Source organism: Lolium perenne, chromosome 3 (assembly GCF_019359855.2).
Source record: "Lolium perenne isolate Kyuss_39 chromosome 3, Kyuss_2.0, whole genome shotgun sequence".
Taxonomy (NCBI): Eukaryota; Viridiplantae; Streptophyta; class Magnoliopsida; order Poales; family Poaceae; genus Lolium; species Lolium perenne.
Window position 1 is genome coordinate 319,997,113 of NC_067246.2, and position 25,368 is coordinate 320,022,480.

At 46.1% G+C, this 25,368-nt stretch overlaps 3 protein-coding genes and 1 long non-coding RNA gene across 4 annotated transcripts; 3 read left to right on the plus strand and 1 right to left on the minus strand.

The window, feature by feature from the left end:
• The first annotated feature begins 263 nt into the window (after positions 1-263).
• LOC139837720 (uncharacterized) lies at positions 264-1,102 on the plus strand. The gene is made up of 2 exons (XR_011754366.1): positions 264-619; positions 813-1,102. It is a non-coding gene; the product is annotated as an uncharacterized lncRNA (long non-coding RNA).
• Positions 1,103-8,108: 7,006 nt separating this feature from the next.
• Positions 8,109-9,478, plus strand: LOC127340355 (chitinase CLP-like). Its single transcript, XM_051366116.2, has one exon. It carries the CDS (start codon positions 8,109-8,111, stop codon positions 9,369-9,371), a length of 1,263 nt encoding a protein of 420 aa, XP_051222076.1. The 3' UTR covers positions 9,372-9,478.
• A 1,063-nt stretch (positions 9,479-10,541) lies between these two features.
• Positions 10,542-11,827, plus strand: LOC127340356 (chitinase CLP-like). Its single transcript, XM_051366117.2, has one exon. The coding sequence runs from the start codon at positions 10,577-10,579 to the stop codon at positions 11,825-11,827; it is 1,251 nt and encodes a 416-aa protein (XP_051222077.1). The 5' UTR covers positions 10,542-10,576.
• Positions 11,828-12,527: 700 nt separating this feature from the next.
• On the minus strand, positions 12,528-13,866 carry LOC127345633 (chitinase CLP-like). Its single transcript, XM_051372114.2, has one exon. The coding sequence runs from the start codon at positions 13,846-13,848 to the stop codon at positions 12,613-12,615; it is 1,236 nt and encodes a 411-aa protein (XP_051228074.2). The 5' UTR covers positions 13,849-13,866; the 3' UTR covers positions 12,528-12,612.
• Between the last annotated feature and the right edge of the window lie 11,502 nt (positions 13,867-25,368).

The window sequence follows — 25,368 nt, forward strand, 5'->3', positions numbered from 1 at the left end:
GATTGTGTTCTCTGATTGCGGATGCATGCACCTTTGTGTGTGCACGAGATCGAGCGACTTCTAATCTGTAGTTGGTGGAATCTGATTCATGGCAAAGTTGCGTCGAGTTTCGGTCGGAAATCGCATTTCACCTTTAGTGTATTGAGTATTTCAATCTTGTTTTATGCACCAACCTTGGTGGATACTGGATACTATACCGCAAGTTTTGTGTTTTAACGACTAACGTGCTTCCTGTGAATATTGGGCCTTGAAGCCGTGGTAGATGCCATGGATGTGGCTGAGAGGGAGTCGCTTGCCTCTCTGAGATTTACGGACTTGCAACAGGCCCTGATCCAGCAGCAGCAGATGATGGAGGTTATGAGAGTCCAGATGCAATCCTTGATGCTGACTGGCGGGACTGGTCCTCCTTTCACCTTCCCTTGGGTAAGTAGTCGGTACATATGCCATTTTGTTGTCTTTGCGTCTATTGTTAAATAATGCTCACCATTTGTTGTTGTAGTCATAGAGTTCGGTTGGCGGCTCCAACCATGCGGCCCAAGGTGAATTGGAAATCACACCGACCCCTCGTACGTCAGCTCAGCAAAGCACGAACATTGGGAACCAACGCACGTTGTTCCAGGTTAGTTCTCCTAAATTGGCGACTCACGCGCTTCTAAGTTTAGCCTCACTTGCTCTAGTCTTCAAACTCATCAAAATTGCAACTTCTCAAACATATATGACTTGTCAATCTCACTTTATTGTACAAACTTGTCAAAACTGCAACTTGTCAAAAATATATGATGTGCCAATCTCACAATGCCCTCTTGATTTAGGATGTGCAACATGATGCTCCTTGATCATCACCGGTGTGGCCAACATGTAGAGCCCTTGATCATCATGATTTTCATGTGTTTGCGGAGGACACGTGGCTAGCTTTGCCTTATCTATATAGTGTTTATGTACTTTGCACTATGGATATGTAACCACTATGGACTATGTGACTTCTTTGAACATTTGATTCATTTGATGGACTATGTGACTTGTATGGACATTTGATGAACTATGTGACTTCTATGGACATTTGATGATCTATTTTGTTGTTATTTATGTGGTTATGATGATATGGTGACACCGGCTACGATGATATGGAGATATATGATGATATTTATGAGTTTTGAACTGTTATATGCATGCAGGATTAAAAGGAAACAATCAAAAAAAAAAAAAAACTGGGTGTGCCCTTTGCCGTGTGCATGCACACGGCAAAGAGCACACGTGGCAGCAGCCTGTGCATCCGGGGCGACCATTTGGTCAGGCCAAACGGCCTTTGCCGTGCTCCCTATTTTGGTGGCACACGGCAAAGAGGGAGGCCTTTGCCGTGTTCCCTCGTCGGTGGCACACGGCAAAGAAAGGGAAAGGGGTGGGCCGTGCCGTTTCTTCGCCGTGCTCGTCTCATGGTGTGGCACACGGCAAAGAAAAGATTTTGCCGTGTTCCTTGATGGTAGGCACACGGCAAAGATCATCTGACGTGGCGCCGTCCGTTAAGTCGAGATTCCGTCAACTGCATTTTTGCCGTGTTCTTGGGTGGAAGGCACACGGCAAAGGTCCTTTGCCGAGCTGTTTTTCGCCGTGTGGACTTTGCCGTGTTCCGCCACACGGCAAGGGCTTTGCCGTGTTCCGAAGGTCCTTTGCCGTGTATTTTGCCAACACGGCAAAGCCATGTTTTCCCGTAGTGAGTGGAGCTTGTACATGGTCACCCTAGCTAGCTCGATCTCATTTGTCAAATGGATTGTTCGCTTCCTGGTTAAATGCTACTTTGATGAGCAGTACGAGGAGGACTAGAGCAGGTGACATCGTTAATTATACAGCTGTAGATGTACCTACAGGTCAAGAATACGAGGTAGGTAGCTCGGTATGCAGAGTTGCATACTTTGCACCTAGTGCTCTGAAAGTTTCAGGTAGTTTCCGTTCATTTGTGCAGCGAATGGACAGTTTCAGCTAGCTAGCTAGCTGAATGATAGCTCAAGATTTGTGTGTGGGCTTTCCTGAAGATAGCTTGTGGTACGTGTGACGTGACGTTGTTTCAGGTTGAGGATCAAGTGTTGTGTGTCCGGCTGCTCCAGAATGTATTTTTGTTTTGGTTTCACGTTCGGACTGAAAATTGCAGCTAGCTAGGCATCGTCTGTGCTGTTGTGTTGTGTAGGTTTAGCTTCAGGCTCGTGTTCTTGTACTGTCCTACTAGTTTGAATGGATTTTCCCATGGCGTGAAATAAATCTGGTATGTTTAAAGCTATTCTAGTATCCAAAAAATCTGTAGCAGCGCTCCTTTTCAAGTGTCATCACAGAAAAAAAATTCAGCGGGACCTATGCACGTTGATAGAGGAACGCATATACACCACAGATCACATGCGTGCCACGCGGGTTAGCTTTCTGGGTAGACATGCGGCTCCGTGTGGTGTCCTGCCGATTCCGCTGGAAACGGTCCGGATTTGAACTAAGCATCCACTTTCTGTCGCCCCAATAATTTTGGAAAAATCATTTTTAGAACCGGGACACGTTATTTTATTTGTAAAGGTAACCTCGATTTCACGCGTTCCCGACCTGGTGAACCCTGGCCGACGGTTCTGGCGGTCCGTCATTTCATGTGGGTCCCATTTTGGGCAGAAATGTATCGAAACAAAGTCGGAAATATGCGAGACGTTGCGGGCGTCGTTTTATGTGACCTAGTAGCGAGAACAAAAGACGGATGTGGGATACAGATCTTCTTCTAAAAAACCCTTCACGAAATGAGCTATGACGTCCGGAGTTATATGGCTTTTAGGGCAAAAGAGCTAGGTATTGCCCTCCGGACACGCATAGTTCGTCGGAACGAGCCCATATCGAGCACGTGCGTGTCCCTTGGGACGGGAAGCAATGCCGTATGCAGTGTTTCCTTTCGGTGCAACGAAAAACCCGTTTCCCATTTCTCGAGTGCCGAAGCGGGCTATTTTTGTAAAGCAGCTACAGAGGGCGCATTCAATAATTCAGCGGGACCTCTGCACGTTGATAGAGGAACGCATATACACCACAGATCACATGCGTGCCACGCGGGTTAGCTTTCTGGGTAGACATGCGGCTCCGTGTGGTGTCCTGCCGATTCCGCTGGAAACGGTCCGGATTTGAACTAAGCGTCCACTTTCTGTCGCCCCAATAATTTTGGAAAAATCATTTTTAGAACCGGGACACGTTATTTTATTTGTAAAGGTAACCTCGGTTTCGCGCGTTCCCGACCTGGTGAACCCTGGCCGGCGGTTCTGGCGGTCCGTCATTTCATGTGGGTCCCATTTTGGGCAGAAATGTATCGAAACAAAGTCGGAAATATGCGAGACGTTGCGGGGCGTCGTTTTATGTGACCTAGTAGCGAGAACAAAAGACGGATGTGGGATACAGATCTTCTTCTGAAAAACCCTTCACGAAATGAGCTATCACATCCGGAGTTATATGGCTTTTTGGGCATAAGAGCTAGGTATTGCCCTCCAGACACACATAGTTCGTCGGAACGAGCCCATATCGAGCACGTGCGTGTCCCTTGGGACGGGAAGCAACGCCGTATGCAGTGTTTCCCTTTCGGTGCAACGAAAAACCCGTTTCCCATTTCTCGAGTGCCGAAGCGGGCTATTTTTGTGAAGCAGCTACAGAGGGCGCATTCAATAATTCAGCGGGACCTCTACACGTTGATAGAGGAACGCATATACACCACAGATCACATGCGTACTGCGCGATTTAGCTTCAGGTAGACCTGCTGCTCCGTGCGATGTCCCGCCGATTCCGCTGAAAAAGGTCTGGATTTGAACTAAGCGTTCACTTTCTGTCGCCCCAAATTTTTTGGAAAAATCATTTTTAGAACCAGGACACATTATTTTATGTGTAAAGGTAACCTCAGTTTCACGCGTGGTTGGCGTGTTCCGTTCATTTTAGTAAAGAAGGAAGGGAAAACAATTTTTGTTTTGAAAAAACACCTTTGCCGTGTGCACTTGTCTAGAAACACGGCAAATATAGCTATATCGTGTATCTTTTGGAAAAGGAACACGGCGAATGTCCCTTTGCCGTGTGCAACGGTTAGGCACACGGCAAAGGTGCAGGGACTTAGGGTTTGGGCTGGCCGGATCGAATTGGATTTGGATAGGGGGAAAAAATCCCGCACCCGTCCCCCACCCCCAACCTCGCACCCGCACCCGTCCCCCACCCGCGACCTCGCGCGCCGCCCCCAACCTCGCGCCGCCATCGACCACCGCCGCACCCCACCTCGCGCCCGCGCCTCTGCTCCCCACCTCGCGCCCGCACAGGCCGCCGCCTGCCGTGCCCGCCGCCACCTGCTGCTGCTGCGAGCTCGCCGCCCGGGGCTGCTGCTGCGAGCCCGCCGCCCGGCCGGTGCTGCTGCTGCGCTGCTGCTGCTCCGGCTGATCCAGCAGCAGGCCCTGATCCGTCGCGGTGGACGCGGCGGCGAAGGTGGATGGGGCCGCGGGCCGGCGCGCCCAAACGACCTCCAGCGACAGCGAGTTGCGGTGACTATTATCGACGCCGCCGTGCGCCGCAGCCTCCAGGCTACCGACGCGGGTACGTACGCAACCACCGCGAATCCACTTCGATTCCTCTCCCGCTCCGCCGCTCTGGGCGGCATTTGCTCTGCGATCGACACCCTCTAACGGCGGCATATGGTGTGTTTCTATTTTCTCCTCCTCGTCGCGCTCGCGCCTCTAGGTACTGGCTGGCCGCCGGAGATGCAGTTCCTCTTCGCGTGCACGGACGGCGACCTCGGCCACGCCAAGTGGTTATTATATATCTTTATGTTTATGATAAATGTTTATATACCATGCTATAATTGTATTAACTGAAACATTAATACATGTGTGATATGTAAACAACAAAGAGTCCCTAGTATGCCTCTTAACTAGCTTGTTGATTAATGGATGATTAGTTTCATAATCATGAACATTGGATGTTATTAATAACAAGGTTATATCATTATATGAATGATGTAATGGACACACCCAATTAAGCGTAGCATAAGATCTCGTCATTAAGTTATTTGCTATAAGCTTTCGATACATAGTTACCTAGTCCTTATGACCATGAGATCATGTAAATCACTTATACCAGAAAGGTACTTTGATTACATCAAACGCCACTGCGTAAATGGGTGGTTATAAAGGTGGGATTAAGTATCCGGAAAGTATGAGTTGAGGCATATGGATCAACAGTGGGATTTGTCCATCCCGATGACGGATAGATATACTCTGTGCCCTCTCGGTGGAATGTCGTCTAATGTCTTGCAAGCATATGAATAAGTTCATAAGAGACCACATACCACGGTATGAGTAAAGAGTACTTGTCAGGAGACGAGGTTGAACAAGGTATAGAGTGATACCGAAGATCAAACCTCGGACAAGTAAAATATCGCGTGACAAAGGGAATTGGTATCGTATGTGAATAGTTCATTCGATCACTAAAGTCATCGTTGAATATGTGGGAGCCATTATGGATCTCCAGATCCCACTATTGGTTATTGGTCGGAGTGAGTACTCAACCATGTCCGCATAGTTCGCGAACCGTAGGGTGACACACTTAAAGTTGGATGTTGAAATGGTAGAACTTGAATATGGAATGGAGTTCGAATATATGTTCGGAGTCCCGGATGAGATCCCGGACATCACGAGGAGTTCCGGAATGGTCCGGAGAATAAGATTCATATATAGGATGTCATTTTATGTGAATTAAATTGACGCGGAAGGTTCTATGGAAGGTTCTAGAAGGTTCTAGAAAAGTCCGGAAGAAACCACCAAGGAAGGTGGAGTCCACATGGGACTCCACCTCCATGGCCGGCCAGCCCTAGTGGGGGAGGAGTCCCAAGTGGACTCCCCCTTAGGGGGCCGGCCACCCCCCCATATGGGAGGTGGAACTCCCACCTCTAGTGGGAGTCCTAGCTTGGCTAGGTTTCCCCACCATATGGAAGGTTTTTGGTTCGGGTCTTATTCGAAGACTTGGAGACCAACTCTTGGGGATCCACCTATATAATGAGGGGCCAAGGGGAGGGGGCCGGCCACCCAAGAACCACCAAGGTGGCCGCACCCCTTAGTGGCTGGCGCCCCCTCTCCCCAAACCCTAGCGGCCTCTCTCCTCCACCACGTCCTGCACGCTTAGCGAAGCTCCGCCGGACTTCTCCACCACCACCGACACCACGCCGTCGTGCTGTCGGATTCAAGAGGAGCTACTACTTCCGCTGCCCGCTGGAACGGGGAGGTGGACGTCGTCTTCATCAACAACCGAACATGTGACCGAGTACGGATGTGCTGCCCGTTCGTGGCGCCGGAACCGATCGTGATCAAGATCTTCTACGCGCTTTTGCAAGCGGCAAGTGAACATCTACCGCAGCAACAAGAGCCTCATCTTGTAGGCTTTGGAATCTCTTCAAGGGTGAGACTCAATAATTCCCTCGTTGCTACCGTCTTCTAGATTGCATCTTGGCTTGGATTTCGTGTTCGCGGTAGGAAATTTTTTGTTTTCTATGCAACGTTATCCAACACATCGTTGATGTTGCTGCCGGTGGTGAGGGAACACGATAGGCTTGAAATGGGAATGGCGAGATTCGAGGGAGCTTGTGGGGGCTCGCACGTGTGGTTGTTGGGATTTCAAAGGTCTCGTAGGACTGTACCATGGATTTTGACACTAGATTCCAATCGGCTGTGGCATTGATCTTGGCGCATGAGTCCAACAACGGTAGCATTGATGCCATGCAAAAGACGAACGGGGTGCGTGAATGGCGAGCAAACATTGTGTCGCTACTAGGCGGGTCCTTGGTCGACGAGGGAGTACACACGCGAGGTCCTTTGCATCTCCGAGCATACACATTTTCCACCTAAATTTGGACTAGGAATGGTTCGGGCAGCGCTCATTGCAGGCAAAACTTTTAAATCATAGGATAGAGCCACAAATTCAGATCTAGTTTGTATAAAAACTCGCCAAACTTAATTGTAGTTCTTCCTCCATTAAAAAAGACGCCGTAGATTTATCTAAATTAAATATTTCTATATATAAGTTAGTGTATAGATACATCCAAATTTAGACATTTTTAAGATATCTTTTCTACGACGGGAAGAGTATAAGTATGGATTGGTGTGGTGGTTAGTCATAGGATATGATGTTCCTCTCTTCACTAAGGGCTCCTTTTATTCGAGTATGATGTGTATAGAAATTACGTTGAGTTTGAATCGTATAGAAAAATTTCTACACAAATTATTTGATTCATAGAAACATATCCTATAAGAACTAACCTTATAGAAATATTTTAGTGTGTAAATCCTACAGTAATAAATATTAGGTCATACCTCATAAAAAATCATTTGCTACAATCAAACACACATGATCTTTTAATAGGATTCAATTAGACATGCCATCTCATTTCTATGCTTTCCCTATTTTTATGTTTTTCTATTCTACGAATCAAAGGATGCCTAATTTTTTCTTCACTTAGTTTCTTAACTCCGAATACCCATTATGAAAATCTTACGGAGACTCATCGGTTCGTTTTTGTCGGGCCGATAGATGGCATTTTTCATGTCTTCAGTTCTTCACGGACCAAAACAGACAGCTGCAGTCCATGGTTGGGGTCAGGCTGGAGATGCCCTAAAATTCATATAAGTCACGGAGTCTACCCATCGATTCGATTTAAATCAAATGTTCTAGGTACAGCTCTCTACTCCTATATTGCAAACAAAATCTTTGGACTCTATTCTCGAGATGATTGATTGACGGCGTGCAATGGAAAACTCCTCGCCCCACAGGAATGGACATATAGAAAGAAGAAGATGGTTTTTCTACTCACTCTTTCGCACTGCATGGATCACACCCATGCAGACTATACTTTTCTGTGGACGCTGCAGCAACATTCGACACGGTGGGTAAGTCTAAAACAGGTTAACTTGTACAGTTGGCCCTTAACGTCGACGGGAATTGACCACTAGTACTAATTCCGGCATCGAGAGATGACAGACGCGTGATCGCCTACAGTATATAAAGAAGCCCACGCGCACCGATCGAATGGCACCCACCGACCTATAGTACAGTCCCAAGCATCCTACAAAGGTAGAAAGATGTCACAATCGCGACTCCCCGTCCTCTTTGTCCTTGTCGTCTCGCTCGTCGTGCTGGCGTCGGGCCAGCCTCGTCCGGTGGTCGTTCCGGTGACCAAGGACACCGCCACCTCCCTCTATACCATCCCCTTGTACGACGGGGCCAACCTCGTCGTCGACATCGCGGGCCCGCTCGTGTGGTCGACGTGCCAGCGAGGCCACCTGCCGGCGAAGTTCGCGTGCAAGAGCGAGACCTGCAAGCTCGCCAACGCCTACCCCGTGCCGGGCTGCCCAGCGACCGGCTGCGGCCGCGACCCGCGCAAGGACATGACGTGCACGACGTACCCGTACAACCCGGTCACCGGCTCGTGCGCCGCCGGGAGCCTTGTCCACACGAGGTTCGTCGCCAACACCACCGACGGCAAGAACCCGGTGAGACAGGTGTCTGTGAGGGCCGTGTCGGCGTGCGGAACGACAAAGAAACTCCTGGCGTCGCTGCCGCGGGGCGCCTCGGGTGTGGCCGGGCTCGCGGGCTCCGCCTTGGCGCTGCCGGCGCAGGTGGCGTCGTCGCAGAAGGTCGCCAAGACGTTCCTCCTCTGCCTCCCAACCGGCGGCGCCAACGGTGATGGCGTGGCCATCTTCGGCGGCAGCCCGCTGTACCTGGAGTACACGGGGTCGGTGGAGTACACCTCGTCTCTGGAGCACACGCCGCTCGTCACCAGGAAGGGCAGCCCCGCGTACTACGTCGCCGTCAAGTACATCGCGCTGGATAACTCCCGCGTGCCGCTCCCACCTCTCGCGCTCGCCACGAGCGGCGTGGTGCTGAGCACGACGGCGCCCTACACTGTGCTCCGCGCGGACGTGTACCGCCCGTTCCTGGCCGCGTTCCGCGAGGCCACGGCGGCGCAGTGGCAGTACGCGCAGAAGCCACGCGAAGTGAAGCCCGTGGCGCCGTTCGGGGTGTGCTACGACGCGCGGACGCTGGCCAACACGCGGATGGGGTTCATGGTGCCGAGCGTGACGCTGGCGCTTGAGGCAGAGAAGAACTGGACGATGACCGGCGTGAACTCGATGGTGGCCGTGAAGCCGGAGAAGGCGTGCCTGGCCTTCGTGGAGATGAAGGATGTGAAGGCCGGAGATGGCAAGGCGCCGGCGGTGATCGTTGGAGGATTCCAGATGGAGAACTTCGTGCTAGAGTTCGACCTGGAGAGGAAGCGGTTCGGGTTCCTCAGGCTGCCCTACTACGCGCAATGCGGCCACTTCAATTTCACTCGGAGCTCTTAGACCTTAAAATGTCAATGTCTTCACCTACGTTGCTTTTTTTAGACCACTCCCTGTAATTCTTATAGTATGTCACTTGGAGAGCCTTTGACCTTTTACTGCTTGTAATAATAAATAAACAAATGTTCTGAGGTGTTAATTGGAATACCACCTGTTACTGTACAATCCTGTAGAAAATGGAAGATTTCACACAAGCCAAGTAAAATTTCAGCCATCACGTAATATAAGATCTTACAACCAATATACTCATATTTCAAGGTCTTATTGCGAATTACTTATATACAATATTAATTACAATAACATGTTATACTATGCCATATTTTATTTTTAGATACATACATATTAGTGGCAAGTAATACGAATTAGAGGAGTGTGGCATTTTGTAGCTTGGGCTATATGTAACCCTTTTTTTTCCAAAAATTCGAAAATGGCATTTTGTACTTAAAAAATTAGGAACACAAATTCTATAGTTAACCAATAATGTATTCTAAGACTGTGAAGAAAAAGCAATACAAAAGACTCAGTATTTTGGGCTGTGCAAAATTCACAAATTCATGAATCTGAAAACATACAAGAGTGTAGATTTTGAAACCTCCATCATTTATTAGAATTTGTCATTTTTGTGTAGCCTCTAATATAACATATTTCATCTTGAAAGTGTAAGGCATCTAAGGATTGATCAAAAATCAAATCTTACTAACTTTAACCAAATATTTAGAAAAGAGATTTATATCTATAATATGTAGTGGACACATTAGGAAAGTATACTTTATTGTGAATGTATTGATACTGATTCAGTATTGTAAATATTAATTTTTTTGAGGTAATGTAAATATTCAAACTTTTATGTGTAAACTTGGTCAAACTTAAAAAAACTTAAAATACACTAGATGATTGAACGAGGACGAGCAACGGGAAAATCACCGTCCCACACGAACGGATAGATAGAACTATAGAAGAACATGGTTTTTGTACTCATTCTCACACTGCATGTGTAGATGATCTTCCTGTGTACGCCGCAGCAAGATCGGACACGCTGGCGGTCCAAAACAGTTTAACAAGTACAGTTGTCTCTCACCGTACGTCGACGGGAATTGACATTCAGTACCACAGACGGTGATCACCGGCAGTATATAAGGAAGCACACACGCACCGATCCATCAAACAGCCGCCAGACCTAGTACAGTTCCAATCTTGACCAGAGAAATATGTCACAAGTCCTCCTGCTCCTACTCGTCCTTGCCGCCTCGCTGGCGTGGCCGGCGTCGTGCAAGACTCTTCCGGTGGTTGTTCCGGTCACCAAGGACCCCGCCACCTCCCTGTACACCATCCCCTTCTACAACGGCGCCAACCTCATCGTCAACATCGCCGGCCCGCTCGTCTGGTCAACATGCCAGCGCGGCCACCTGCCGGCAAAGTTCACGTGTCAGAGTGACACCTGCAAGCTCGCCAAGGCCTACCCCGTCCCGGGTTGCCGAGCAGCCGGCTGCGGCCGCGACCCGCGCAAGGACAGGACGTGCACGACGTACCCGTACAACCCGGTCACCGGCTCGTGCGCCGCCGGGAGCCTTGTCCACACGAGGTTCGTTGCCAACACCACCGACGGCAAGAACCCGATGAGACAGGTGTCCGTGAGGGCTGTCTCAGCGTGCGGAACGACAAAGAAACTCCTAGCGTCCCTGCCACGGGGAGCCTCGGGCGTGGCCGGGCTCGCGGGCTCCGGCCTGGCGCTGCCGGCGCAGGTGGCGTCGTCGCAGAAGGTCGCAAGGAAGTTCCTCCTCTGCCTCCCCGGCGGTGGCTCCTACGGCGACGGCGTGGCCATCTTCGGTGGCGGCCCGCTGTACCTCCTCGAGGGGCAGCCGGAGTTCACACAGTCGCTGGAGTACACGCCGCTCGTCACCAAGAAAGACAGCCCCGCGTACTACATCACGGCCAAGTACATCGCACTGGACAACTCCCGCGTGCTCCTCCCGCCGCGCGCGCTCGGCACCGGCGGCGTGGTGCTCCGGACGACGGTGCCCTACACCGCGCTGCGCGCCGACGTGTACCACCCGTTCGTGGCCGCGTTCGGCAAGGCCATGGCGGCGCAGTGGCAGTACGCGCGCACGGTGAAGCCGGTGGCGCCGTTCGGGCTGTGCTACGACGCACGGACGCTGGTCAATGCGCATAGCGGGTACATGGTGCCGAGCGTGACGCTGGCGCTGGATGGGGGGAAGAAATGGAGGATGGCCGGCGTGAACTCGATGGTGGACGTGAAGCTGGGGACGGCGTGCCTGGCGTTCGTGGAGATGAAGGGGGTCAAGCCCGGGGACGTAAACGCGCCAGCGGTGGTCGTGGGAGGGTTCCAGATGGAGAACTTCGTGCTCCAGTTCGACCTAGAGAAGAAGCGGCTCGGCTTCCTCAATCTGCCCTTCTACACGCCGTGCAGCCAGTTTAATTTCACTCGGAACGCTCAATAATAAATCTTGTAAATAAATCTGTTTATCTATAGTGTTTAATCGCACCACTGCCTGCATTTTTCCAATTTCATTAAGAGTGCCAACACTTTTCACTGCCTGACTGTTTTCCTATGGTGTTTTACAGGACTACTACGTGTATGTTTATAAAATGTAACTTTCATTTTGGCCAAGTAATACTAATAAGTGATGGTGTTCAAATTAAAAGTAGTACCTCTATAAAGGATGTTAAATGTTTCTTCAAATTTGAATGTATCTACTTTTTAGTGTATAAATACATCTAAATTTAGATAAATCTCTGACATGATTTTATGTAAGGAGTGAGTAATAATAAGAGACTCCACTTGATGTGCAACTTCTGCCATTGAGATTCAGACAACTGATAATTGCTACCACATCCATTTCAATGAATAAGACCTATATTATTTTTGAAAAGTCAAATCATGTAAAGTTTGACCAAGCTTTTACTAAAAAGCCTTAACATGCAAAATACCAAGTTAATATAGTTAGATCCACCATTAAATATATTTTCATATGTTATGTATAGAGTATCATAGTTATTAATATTTTTTTCTAAAAATTTGGTCAAACTATACTTTGCTTGATTTAAAAAAGTTAATATAAGTTTTATTAACTGAAACAAAGGGAGTACCAAACTATCAAGGTACCAGAAAAGAGATACAAGTTCCAGCCTTGCTCCAAGTTTCAAACTACTGTATTTATTTAGCAAGTACAAAGTGAAGTTTCGTATCACAGCCGTACCGATCCAAGTCACAAAGAGAGAGCGGTCAGTTCCTCGCGAAGTTGAAGTTGCCACAAGCGGTCCTCGTCAAGAGCAGCGCGCCACTGTACCCGAGCCTGGACGCGGCCTCGTCGAACACCAAGAAATTATTCTCCATCTGAAACCCACCGACGGTCACCGCGCTTGGTGCCGCCCACCCGCCGTCGACGAACGCCAGGCACGCCGTGTCGTCCGCCACCTCCGCCAGCGAGTTGAAACCGAACACCGTCCAGTTCCCGCCGCCGCGTGCCATCACCAGGTCCACCGGCGCCACGGCGTACCCGACCCCCGAGAACCCGAGATCGCTGATGTTGAAGCACACCTCGAACGGCGCCACGGCCGGGACGCGCGGCACACTCGCGGTGGCACGCTGAAAGGCCGCGACAAACGCGCGGTACACGTCGTGCCGCAGCACCGTGTACGGCGCCGCCGTGTCGAGCGTGACGAGGTCGAGCGCGCCGGGCGGGAGCTGGACGGCTTCTTGGTTGATGGCGATGCCGGCGAGCTGGATGGTGTATGCGGAGGGGTTCCAAGGGTTGCGAACGAGGGGCGTGTAGGAGAGGACGGAGCTCACGTCGAACGGCGTTGGCGGCATGAGCCCGTACGGCCCGTCCCCGAAGAACGCCACGCCGATGCGGCCAACCGTGCTCGGCAGGCAGACGGCGAACTGCCGCTTGAGTGATAACTTGGAGTGGAGCTGCGCTGGCAGGCTGGCGCAGCCCCGGCCAAGGCCCGCGTCACCGGCCACCGCCGCCGGCAACGGCGAAGACCCGAGGAAACCGGCCGGAGCGCACGCAGAGAGTACGCCGCCGACAGTGACCTCGGCCGTCGGCGTGCTCCCGTCGGTTGCGTTGGTGACTACATCGACGAGCGTGAGATCGCCGACGACGGCCCGGTCGCCCGTGACGGGGTTTTTGAGGCGAGCGGTGCACCTGCACTGGCCTTGGGCGAAGTACCTGTGCGTCCCCAACGTGGCGGTGCACTCGGCGGCGGAGCACGGGACGGTGGGGTTCCCAGCGGAGCAGGGCGACCAGAGGAGCGGGCCAGAGAGGTCGAGCAAGTAGTCCTTGTGCGAGAGTGAGAGCGTGTACAGAGAGGTCTCGGCTGCTTTGGTTATTTGAGCCACCAAGGCATTGATCGGAGGAGCTACCAAGGCTTTCGCAAGACTATGATCTGAAGATGATGTGCATAGGAGAATGGAGAGAACGAAGAGGTGAAGAAAAGTTTGGAGTTTCAGAGCCATTTTGCCTGGTGAATGGTGATGCTGCGCTGGGGAGTGTTTTATTTGTAGAAATTTGTTGGGACCTGTTGAATCTTGCGTATAGATGCAATTCATGTTTGCTCATTGACATGCGTAATATATAACATATCTTTACTATTAAATTACAATGCAACCGTGGTAAGTCGTCGCTGTTTGACCGATTTACCCCTGAATTTAGAGAGAAATTACCCACCGTTGCCATCCGCAAGTAGAAAAACGTTTCGTTTTTTCAGTCAAAGGTTTCCTAATTCTATCCCTACCGACGATCGGATATGATTTCCAGTCAAAGGTTTCCTAATTCTATCCCTACACAAAACCTAGACGTCCATGTGCCTCGGTTTGCTATATCCCTACAATCCGATGTGATTTCCAATCAACCTGATGATCAACACTGACAAAAGGAACTTCCATACCAACGTGCTTTCTTAATTAGGATGCCGTCACAACCCGCGGCGCACAACGGTTGAAGCGCCGCCGCGGCAGCCTGCTCATTGCCTATCGCTGGTGTCGCGGCCGTAGTTTCGTCAAAGAATTGTGCCCCTCCGAGTTTCAAAAAAAAAAAAAAGAATTGTGCCCCTCCGGCACTTACGAAAACCATGCTTATGTGCTCAAGATCAGCTCGGATTATTTGGATGTGGCTGCTTCTGGGAACTCGCTGGTTGATCTGTATTAATTCCAGGTCTGTTACGACGCGTGGAGAAGTTTGCCATTCTATGTCCAGCTTCAGGCGTCGGTGCGCGGACGTTAAAGCAAGCAATTCCTTTTAGCCATCAACACGTTTATTATTTTCTTCATGGAGTGCGTAGAGGAGAAAAGGCATGTGTCCAATCTTTATTTCTTCTTCCGTTCCACGCTGAAGAGTCACTTTGATGCATGCAAGTTCAGTAGCGGCTACACAAAAAGGGGAAGTACCTTGCACTGCTCAGAAAGCTAAACAGATAATACTCACGATCTTCTACATAAAACTCATTTGTAACAAGTCTACATTGTTCACGGATTAGTTGTAGCTGTATCCAAACGGAATTCAACTCCATTCGCTCTCGAGAGATTGCAGCTAGCTGAAGGTGAGCAAAACAAACAACGACATCCTAATTGCACCCCGACAGTACTTTTACATAGATCTACTCTTACATGTCATACAGTATCATAGGATGCTTTGATCGAAATATCGGAAATAAGGTTGTTGTGTGGCATATGAATAATGATATATAAGAATCACAACTGCTCAGAGCATTCCATCCAGCATATACATCTGGATAATCTGGAATGCGACGTGGCATACCCAAAAGTTCTAAGAAATGCTTCGGAAAGAAGGTCAGATTAACATCGAAAAAAGTGAACCAAAAATTGATTTAGCCTAAAGTCTCAGGATATGTCCGACCAAATATTTTACCAACCCTACAGCAAGAAGGCACGAGAGGAGCTTCATTAGGCTAAATTGACATCAGAAACACTCTCTATGCTCTTCTAATGGATTGACTGATGCTGCAGCAGGTGCTAGCAAGTTTCATTGACTCTCAAAATCTGTAGAAGCCACTAGGATGAGTGTGATTTATTTAAAAAATAAATCAAAAATCGTATTTATATGTTTAAAAAAATTATGGAAAAAAATCTGGACATAGTCAATGTTGTAACCTGCACACAAAGAAAACCACAATGCCAAAAAATTATTTATATTGTAGGTTACCCAAAATAACAAAATCTAATAAAATTTGGAGATTTAAAAATATGCATAGAAAAAGATCCACACTTTTGTTATTTTTTTCCGTAGCTTAAAATATAAAGTATTGTAAATTGATATTTTGTATGTTTGTGGGATACAACATATATTGGCCACATTCAGATTTTTTGCATACATTTTTGAAACTCATAAACCGTGTTAAGTAACCGGATCAGGGGAAATAGTTGTACTTACACAGAAAACAGACCATTACACAAAAATATGGATAGAAACGGCAGCAAAATGGTAATACTGTAACGAATGAACTATCATCTCTTTTGGTTTAGAAGTCGTGATGTCTTAAGACGCTTTCAATACAAATATTATTTGCATTAGCAGATGTATGTACTAGAACTTTCCCACAAAAAGAGATTTTACTGTAAGCTATTACTTAAAGCCACCATCTACAGGATATGATCGAAAGCAAATCTTAGTCACAAGAGATAATTGTTGGGTTGTTGCTTTGTATGTATGTGATACCAAATTATAGCTATCCATCGAATTACCTATTAAGAAAAAAATAAAATGTACTCTCTAAAGGTGTACTAACTTAGAGTCAACTAAAAGAGAGAGAGAGGGGGGTATTCCTCTTTAAAACATTAAATGCATATCTCTACATGAATTTCCAGGTATATCAGGTAACATATACGACAAGAAAATTTTAAGTCACCCGTAGCAACGCACGGGCATTCAGCTAGTATAGTTCTAACTTCTATGGGCATCTCTATCGAATCCTTTATATTTTAGACGCATATCCGCCTGAGTATATTTTAGACAAGCATATTTGCTCTTTAAAAGAAAAACGGTTCCTCTAAATTTAAATTCTTAAAAAATTGTTTGTGTGGATTTTTTTTTTGCAATTACACATAAATATAGTCATACAAATTCATCGAACCACTAAACATAGTCTTATAGTGCATATAAACCACTAAACATAGTCTAATAGCCGGCATTTGGACGTATAACAAGAATGTGCCACCTACTTAACATTGATGTTAGTGATCTAGCCTCTCCACTTGTGTTCGACTTATTAAAACGTTCATGAATTTTAGCCAAAATTCATCGAACGGTTGTTTTTTTTTTTACTTTTCCCGTACTTTAGTTTGCTATTAACTAATATAGGATGGACTCTTTGAGAGTAAAGAGCGTTGCTATATAAATTATGCTAGTTTTTATGAGAAAATGATTAAAAAAACCACCACACATGAGGCGGTGTTGATACGGCGCTACCACCTTAAGGCTTTTCGACACATAAATTCCTCATTTGGGGCACGGCCTGATTGGTCGTGGTTTAGCCGTTTAATCAGTTTTCTGACGGGCCTGGCCCACCCTTTCATGTACACGTAGCAAGGCTGGATGGCGGACGACTCACGACCGTTCGAGTTCGTTCGGGCAGCATCGATAAAATGGGAAATAGCTGTTTTTTCTCTCACTCTCACTCCACTCCATGTTGTCCCTGTTCGCATCTGCCGCTTCCGCTGCTGGAGCTTGTTTTTTCGCCTCTATCGCTGGCGCCATGGTTTCCTCGGGCGATCGTGAAGAATCATCTATAGATCTCAGCTCAGTGAGTGATTTCGTTATCTAATTTCTAGGGTCAGGGTTAACTTTGCAGTTGGGGATTTTGTGATTTCAGCTAGATGTAATGTGATTTGGCATGTAATCCAATTTCTAGGCATTCAATGTCATGTATTACTCTGATTTTTATGGGTTAGACGATGGAAAAGAACCTACACGTTGCAAACATCGAGTTTTAGCCGGAAGATATGTACCTTTGGAGGATTTTGCGCAACCTTTCTCGGATTTAAGTAATGCAATTCGTTAGGATTGTAGAATAGATAGTTGTGATTATGTAGTATATGTAGAAGTAACACTTTTTTTATGATATATGTAGGAAAGAGAACCGTTGTGATAATGTGAAATGGATAGATCTAGAATGCCCCCATCGATGCATAATGTAACTGGAAAACTTTAGGAAATGTATGGCTCTTGACTACATGGAAAAGAATTTTCAACTGTGGGATGAGAAAGAGAAGCTACGCATGGATCTTAGGAATGCTCAAGATGAACTTAAGAGGGTTGTAGAGGACAAGCATGTGACACTAGCTCTTAAGGCAAAAGAGGAACAAGCTCAGATTTATGCTACGGGTGAACTGCGGTAGTAGAAGAAAATAACCGACCTTATCATCCAAATATGCACAAAGTTATGGTAATTAAGGAAGAGAAGGGCAAAGACAAGTTCAGGGAGGAAAAGAGAAAGATAGAGTTCATGATTGTAGATTTGCTAAAGTAGAAGGAAGAGACAAGGGGAAAGATGTGGAAGATCATATAACTTTATAATTAATAAAGTTGAGAAATGATGAACATGTGTTATGCAATATTATTTGTAGTAGCCAGTGTTGGAGATATCCTACTACTGTTGAACTAGTGGCGATGAACTGATATGTTGAATAGTTTGTTGTCACATGTTGAATGATGTGTTAAACTATTTTTTGTAATATGTTGAATGTGAGGCTTAGTTATTTAATGATATGTTGAATTATGAGGCCTTTAGGTTACCTTTTATTTGTAAAGGTCCCGACATCGAGTCGAGACGATGTCGGGACCTTTAGGGTTACCTTTTAGTTGTAAAGGTATCGACATCGAGTCGAGATGATGTCGCCTAGCTTTTTCACGTGTGGCTTACAGGATGGGCCAGACCGGTCAAAAAACTGATTAAACGGTTAACCATGAGTAAGTGCTCCACGTCACAACCCTGCCCCAAAAAGAGCTAATTTATGTGTTAAAAAGTCCAAAGGTCGTAATTTTGTGTCAAGATTGCCCAAAATGTGGTGGTTTGTGTTTGTCATTTTCTCGCGTTTCACTGTTTCAGAAGTTTATGCATCAAATGGAATCTATAATCTTTCTTAATATGTGATCCTATTTCGCTTCACATGCAGCCTATCTGTCGTGGATGTGACCACGGCTACAGGGTGCAGCACTTCGTTGATGCGGGAGCAAGGAGACATAGCCATCTGCGGAGCGAGGTGCACAGGACGCAAGGTTTTACCCAGGTTCAGCCACTCCGGAGAGTAAAAGGCATACGTCCTATTAGATCTATTACTCAGTGGAGAATTACAATGGGGGGCTTAGTCGGCGGCTACGCCAAGAGCAATGTGGGAAAGATTGGATCTCAGATGGTGTGCTTTCTAGGGTCTACATCGGGGGTTTATATAGACACCCCCGATCTAGGGTTACATGAGGATAAGTCCGAATCACATCAGTCGCTACTAATACGGGATTCGTTGCTCTTCATCCAAGTAATCTTCATCTTCAGTCGCCTGGGCCTCCAGCCCAGTCGCCCCTCCCGAGGGCCTTAGCCCAGTCACACCAGGGCCTTAGGGCCCAGGCGCCTTTCGTCGACTGGAACTCTTTTGGAGCCTCCTTCTCCGTGGTGAGTGAGACTGGTGACACACCCCCTAGGGTATATCCCCATCAGTAGTTGATACGTCTCCGACGTATCGATAATTTCTTATGTTCCATGCCACATTATTGATGTTATCTACATGTTTTATGCACACTTTATGTCATATTCGTGCATTTTCTGGAACTAACCTATTAACAAGATGCCGAAGTGCCAGTTCCTGTTTTCTGCTGTTTTTGGTTTCAGAAATCCTAGTAACGAAATATTCTCGGAATCGGACGAAATCAACGCCCAAGTTCCTATTTTCACCGGAAGCATCCAGAACACCCGGGAAGGACCAGAGGGAGGGCACTGGGCCCCCAGACCATAGGCCGGCGCGGCCCCCCCTTCGACCCTCCTGCGCCGCCTCTTCGCCTATATAAAGCCCCTGGATCGAAAACCCTGATACGTTCGACGAAACCCACAGAAACCTTCCAGAGCCGTCGCCATCGCGAAGCCAAGATCTGGGGGACAGGAGTCTCTGTTCCGGCACGCTGCCGGAACGGGGAAGTGCCCCCGGAAGGCTCCTCCATCGACACCGCTGCCATCTCCACCGCAATCTTCATCACCGCTGCTGCTCCCATGAGGAGGGAGTAGTTCTCCATCGAGGCTCGGGGCTGTACCGGTAGCTATGTGGTTCATCTCTCTCCTATGTGCTTCAATACAATAATCTCATGAGCTGCCTTACATGATTGAGATTCATATGATGATGCTTGTAATCTAGATGTCATTATGCTAGTCAAGTGAGTTTTACTTATGTGATCTCCGGAGACTCCTTGTCCCACGTGTGTAAAGGTGACAGTGTGTGCACCGTGTGGGTCTCTTAGGCTATATTTCACAGAATACTTATTCACTGATGAATGGCATAGTGAGGTGCTTATTTATATCTCTTTATGATTGCAATGTGTTTGTATCACAATTTATCTATGTGCTACTCTAGCAATGTTATTAAAGTAGTCTATTCCTCCTGCACGATGTAATGGTGACAGTGTGTGCATCCGTGTTAGTACTTGGTTTATGCTATGATCATGATCTCTCGTAGATTATGAAGTTAACTATTGCTATGATAGTATTGATGTGATCTATTCCTCCTACATATGCATGAAGGTGACAGTGTGCATGCTATGTTAGTACTTGGTTTAGTCTTTTGATCTATCTTACACTATAAGGTTACTAAAATATGAACATTAATTGTGGAGCTTGTTAACTCCGGCATTGAGGGTTCGTGTAATCCTACGCAATGTGTTCATCATCCAACAAGAGTGTAGAGTATGCATTTATCTATTCTGTTATGTGATCAATGTTGAGAGTGTCCACTAGTGAAAGTGTAATCCCTAGGCCTTGTTCCTAAATACTGCTGCGTTACTACTGCTTGTTTACTGTTTTACTGTGTTACTACTGCTGCAATACTACCACCATCAACTACACGCCAGCAAGCTATTTTCTGGCACCGTTGCTACTGCTCATATATATTCATACCACCTGTATTTCACTATCTCTTCGCCGAACTAGTGCACCTATTAGGTGTGTTGGGGACACAAGAGACTTCTTGCTTTGTGGTTGCAGGGTTGCATGAGAGGGATATCTTTGACCTCTTCCTCCCTGAGTTCGATAAACCTTGGGTGATCCACTTAAGGGAAAACTTGCTGCTGTTCTACAAACCTCTGCTCTTGGAGGCCCAACACTGTCTACAGGAAAAGGAGGGGGAAGTAGACATCAAGCTATTTTCTGGCGCCGTTGCCGGGGAGGAAAGGTAAAAGGTACTCACACTCCGGACCTCGGCTACCAAGCTATTTCCTGGCGCCGTAAGTACTCAAAGCTATTTCCTTTAGATCCTGCAATTGCATCTTTTTGTTTCTTGTTTACACTAGTTTGGCATAATGGACAAGAATGAGCTTCTATTTCTGTTTCCTGATTTAAAACATGGATTGTTTGATGCGAAAATTAAAAAACCTATGGAATCTTATTTGCATGCTGGTAGTAATATTAGTATGAACGCCTTGAACACCATTGTTGCTAATAATATAGAAAGTTCTAAGCTTGGGGAAGCTGGTTTTCATGATCTTTTTAGTCCCCCAAGCATTGAGGAGAAAATTTTCTTTGATGATACTTTGCCTCCTATTTATGATGATTATAATGATAGTGGTCTTTTGGTGCCACCTACTATGGAGAGTGAATTTGATTATGATTACAATATGCCTCTTACACTTGATGAGAAGAATAATGATAGCTACTTTGTTGAATTTGCTCCCACTACAACTAATAAAATTGATTATGCCTATGTGGAGAGTAATAATTTTATGCATGAGACTCATGATAAGAATGTTTCACTTGATAGTTATATTGTTGAGTTTTCTCATGTTGCTACTGAAAGTTATTATGAGAGAGGAAAATATGGTTGTAGAAATTTTCATGTTACTAAAACACCTCTCTATGTGCTGAAATTTTTGAAGCTACACTTGTTTTATCTTCCTATGCTTGTTACTTTGCTCTTCATGAACTTGTTTATTTGCAAGATTCCTATGCATAGGAAGCATGTTAGACTTAAATGTGTTTTGAATTTGCCTCTTGATGCTCTCTTTTGCTTCAAATACTATTTCTTGCGAGTGCATCATCAAAACTGCTGAGCCCATCTTAATGGCTATAAAGAAAGAACTTCTTGGGAGATAACCCATGTGTTATTTTGCTACAGTACTTTGTTTTATATTTGTGTCTTGGAAGTTGTTTACTACTGTAGCAACCTCTCCTTAGCTTAGTTTTGTGTTTTGTTGTGCCAAGTGAAGCCTCTAATCGAAGGTTGATACTAGATTTGGATTTCTGCGCAGAAACAGATTTCTATCTGTCACGAATCTGGGTCTACCTCCCTGTAGGTAGCTCAGAAAATTAATCCAATTTACGTGCGTGTTCCTCAGATATGTACGCAACTTTCATTAGTTTTGAGTTTTCTGATCTGAGCAACGGAAGTATTTATTAAAAATTCGTCTTTACGGACTGTTCTGTTTTGACAGATTCTGCCTTTTATTTCGCATTGCTTCTTTCGCTGTGTTGGGTGGATTTCTTTGTTCCATTACCTTCCAGTAGCTTTGAGCAATGTCCAGAAGTGTTAAGAATGATTGTGTCACCTCTGAACATGTGAGTTTTTGATTATGTACTAACCCCTCTAATGAAGTTTATGAGAAGTTTGGTGTGAAGGAAGTTTTCAAGGGTCAAGAGAGGAGGATGATATACTATGATCAAGAAGAGTGAAAGCTCTAAGCTTGGGGATGCCCCGGTGGTTCACCCCTGCATATATCAAGAAGACTCAAGCGTCTAAGCTTGGGGATGCCCAAGGCATCCCCTTCTTCATCGACAAATTATCAGGTTCCTTCTCTTGAAACTATATTTTTATTCGGTCACATCTTATGTGCTTTGCTTGGAGCGTCGGTTTGTTTTTGTTTTTGTTTGTGTTTGAATAAATTGGATTACATCATGCTTGTGTGGGGGAGAGACACGCTCCGCTGTTGCATATGAACACACGTGTTCTTAGCTTTTAATATTCATGGCGAAGTTTCTTCTTCGTTAAATTGTTATATGGTTGGAATTGGAAAATGATACATGTAGTAATTGCTATAAATGTCTTGGGTAATGTGATACTTGGCAATTGTTGTGCTCATGTTTAAGCTCTTGCATCATATGCTTTGCACCCATTAATGAAGAAATACATAGAGCATGCTAAAATTTGGTTTGCATATTTGGTTTCTCTAAGGTCTAGATAATTTCTAGTATTGAGTTTGAACAACAAGGAAGACGGTGTAGAGTCTTATAATGTTTTCAATATGTCTTTTATGTGAGTTTTGCTGCACTGGTTCATCCTTGTGTTTGTTTCAAATAAGCCTTGCTAGCCTAAACCTTGTATCGAGAGGGAATACTTCTCATGCATCCAAAATACTTGAGCCAACCACTATGCCATTTGTGTCCACCATACCTACCTACTACATGGTATTTTTCCGCCATTCCAAAGTAAAATTGCTTGAGTGCTACCTTTAAACAATTCAAAATTTATTACCTCTGATTTGTGTCAATGTTTTATAGCTCATGAGGAAGTATGTGGTGTTTATCTTTCAATCTTGTTGGGCAACTTTCACCAATGGACTAGTGGCTTCATCTGCTTATCCAATAATTTTGCAAAATGAGCTGGCAATGGGATTCCCAGTCCCAAATTAATCAAACTAAATAGACACTCCTCCATGGTATGTGATTGTTGGACGGCACCCGAAGGATTCGGTTAGCCATGGCTTGTGTAAGCAAAGGTTGGGAGGAGTGTCATCATAATAAAACTAAAATAAAAAGGCACTCCTTCATGGTATGAGATTGTTGGCAGGCACCCGAGGATTCGGTTAGCCATGGTTTGTGAAAGAAAGGTTGGAAGGAGTGCCACCCAAAAATAAAATAAAATGGGAGCCGCTCTTTGAAGGTTTGTCTGGCAAGGGGGTTAGAGTACCCGCTACCATTCGTTGACAACAACATACACCTCTCAAAACTTTACTTTTATGCTCTCTTTATGTTTTCAAAACCAAAGCTCTAGCACAAATATAGCAATCGATGCTTTCCTCTTTGAAGGACCATTCTTTTACTTTTATGTTGAGTCAGTTCACCTATTTCTCTCCACCTCAAGAAGCAAACACTTGTGTGAACTGTGCATTGATTCCTACATACTTGTATATTGCATTTGTTATATTACTCTATGTTGACAATGTCCATGAGATATACATGTTACAAGTTGAAAGCAACCGCTGAAACTTAATCTTCCATTGTGTTGCTTCAATGTCTCTACTATGAATTTATTGCTTTATGAGTTAACTCTTATGCAAGACTTATTGATGCTTGTCTTGAAAGTACTATTCATGAAAAGTCTTTGCTTTATGATTCACTTGTTTACTCATGTCATATACATTGTTTTGATCGCTGCATTCACTACATATGCTTTACAAATAGTATGATCAAGGTTATGATGGCATGTCACTCCAGAAATTATCTTTGTTGATCGTTTACCTGCTCGGGACGAGCAGAAACTAAGCTTGGGGATGCTGATACGTCTCCGACGTATCGATAATTTCTTATGTTCCATGCCACATTATTGATGTTATCTACATGTTTTATGCACACTTTATGTCATATTCGTGCATTTTCTGGAACTAACCTATTAACAAGATGCCGAAGTGCCAGTTCCTGTTTTCTGCTGTTTTTGGTTTCAGAAATCCTAGTAACGAAATATTCTCGGAATCGGACGAAATCAATGCCCAAGTTCCTATTTTCACCGGAAGCATCCAGAACACCCGGGAAGGACCAGAGGGGGGGCACTGGGCCCCCAGACCATAGGCCGGCGCGGCCCAGGCCCTGGCCGCGCCGCCCTATGGTGTCGTCGCCCCTTCGACCCTCCTGCGCCGCCTCTTCGCCTATATAAAGCCCTTGGATCGAAAACCCTGATACGTTCGACGAAACCCACAGAAACCTTCCAGAGCCGCCGCCATCGCGAAGCCAAGATCTGGGGGACAGGAGTCTCTGTTCCGGCACGCTGCCGGAACGGGGAAGTGCCCCCGGAAGGCTCCTCCATCGACACCGCTGCCATCTCCACCGCCATCTTCATCACCGCTGCTGCTCCCATGAGGAGGGAGTAGTTCTCCATCGAGGCTCGGGGCTGTACCGGTAGCTATGTGGTTCATCTCTCTCCTATGTGCTTCAATACAATAATCTCATGAGCTACCTTGCATGATTGAGATTCATATGATGATGCTTGTAATCTAGATGTCATTATGCTAGTCAAGTGAGTTTTACTTATGTGATCTCCGGAGACTCCTTGTCCCACGTGTGTAAAGGTGACAGTGTGTGCACCGTGTGGGTCTCTTAGGCTATATTTCACAGAATACTTATTCACTGATGAATGGCATAGTGAGGTGCTTATTTATATCTCTTTATGATTGCAATGTGTTTGTATCACAATTTATCTATGTGCTACTCTAGCAATGTTATTAAAGTAGTCTATTCCTCCTGCACGATGTAATGGTGACAGTGTGTGCATCCGTGTTAGTACTTGGTTTATGCTATGATCATGATCTCTCGTAGATTATGAAGTTAACTATTGCTATGATAGTATTGATGTGATCTATTCCTCCTACATATGCATGAAGGTGACAGTGTGCATGCTATGTTAGTACTTGGTTTAGTCTTTTGATCTATCTTACACTATAAGGTTACTAAAATATGAACATTAATTGTGGAGCTTGTTAACTCCGGCATTGAGGGTTCGTGTAATCCTACGCAATGTGTTCATCATCCAACAAGAGTGTAGAGTATGCATTTATCT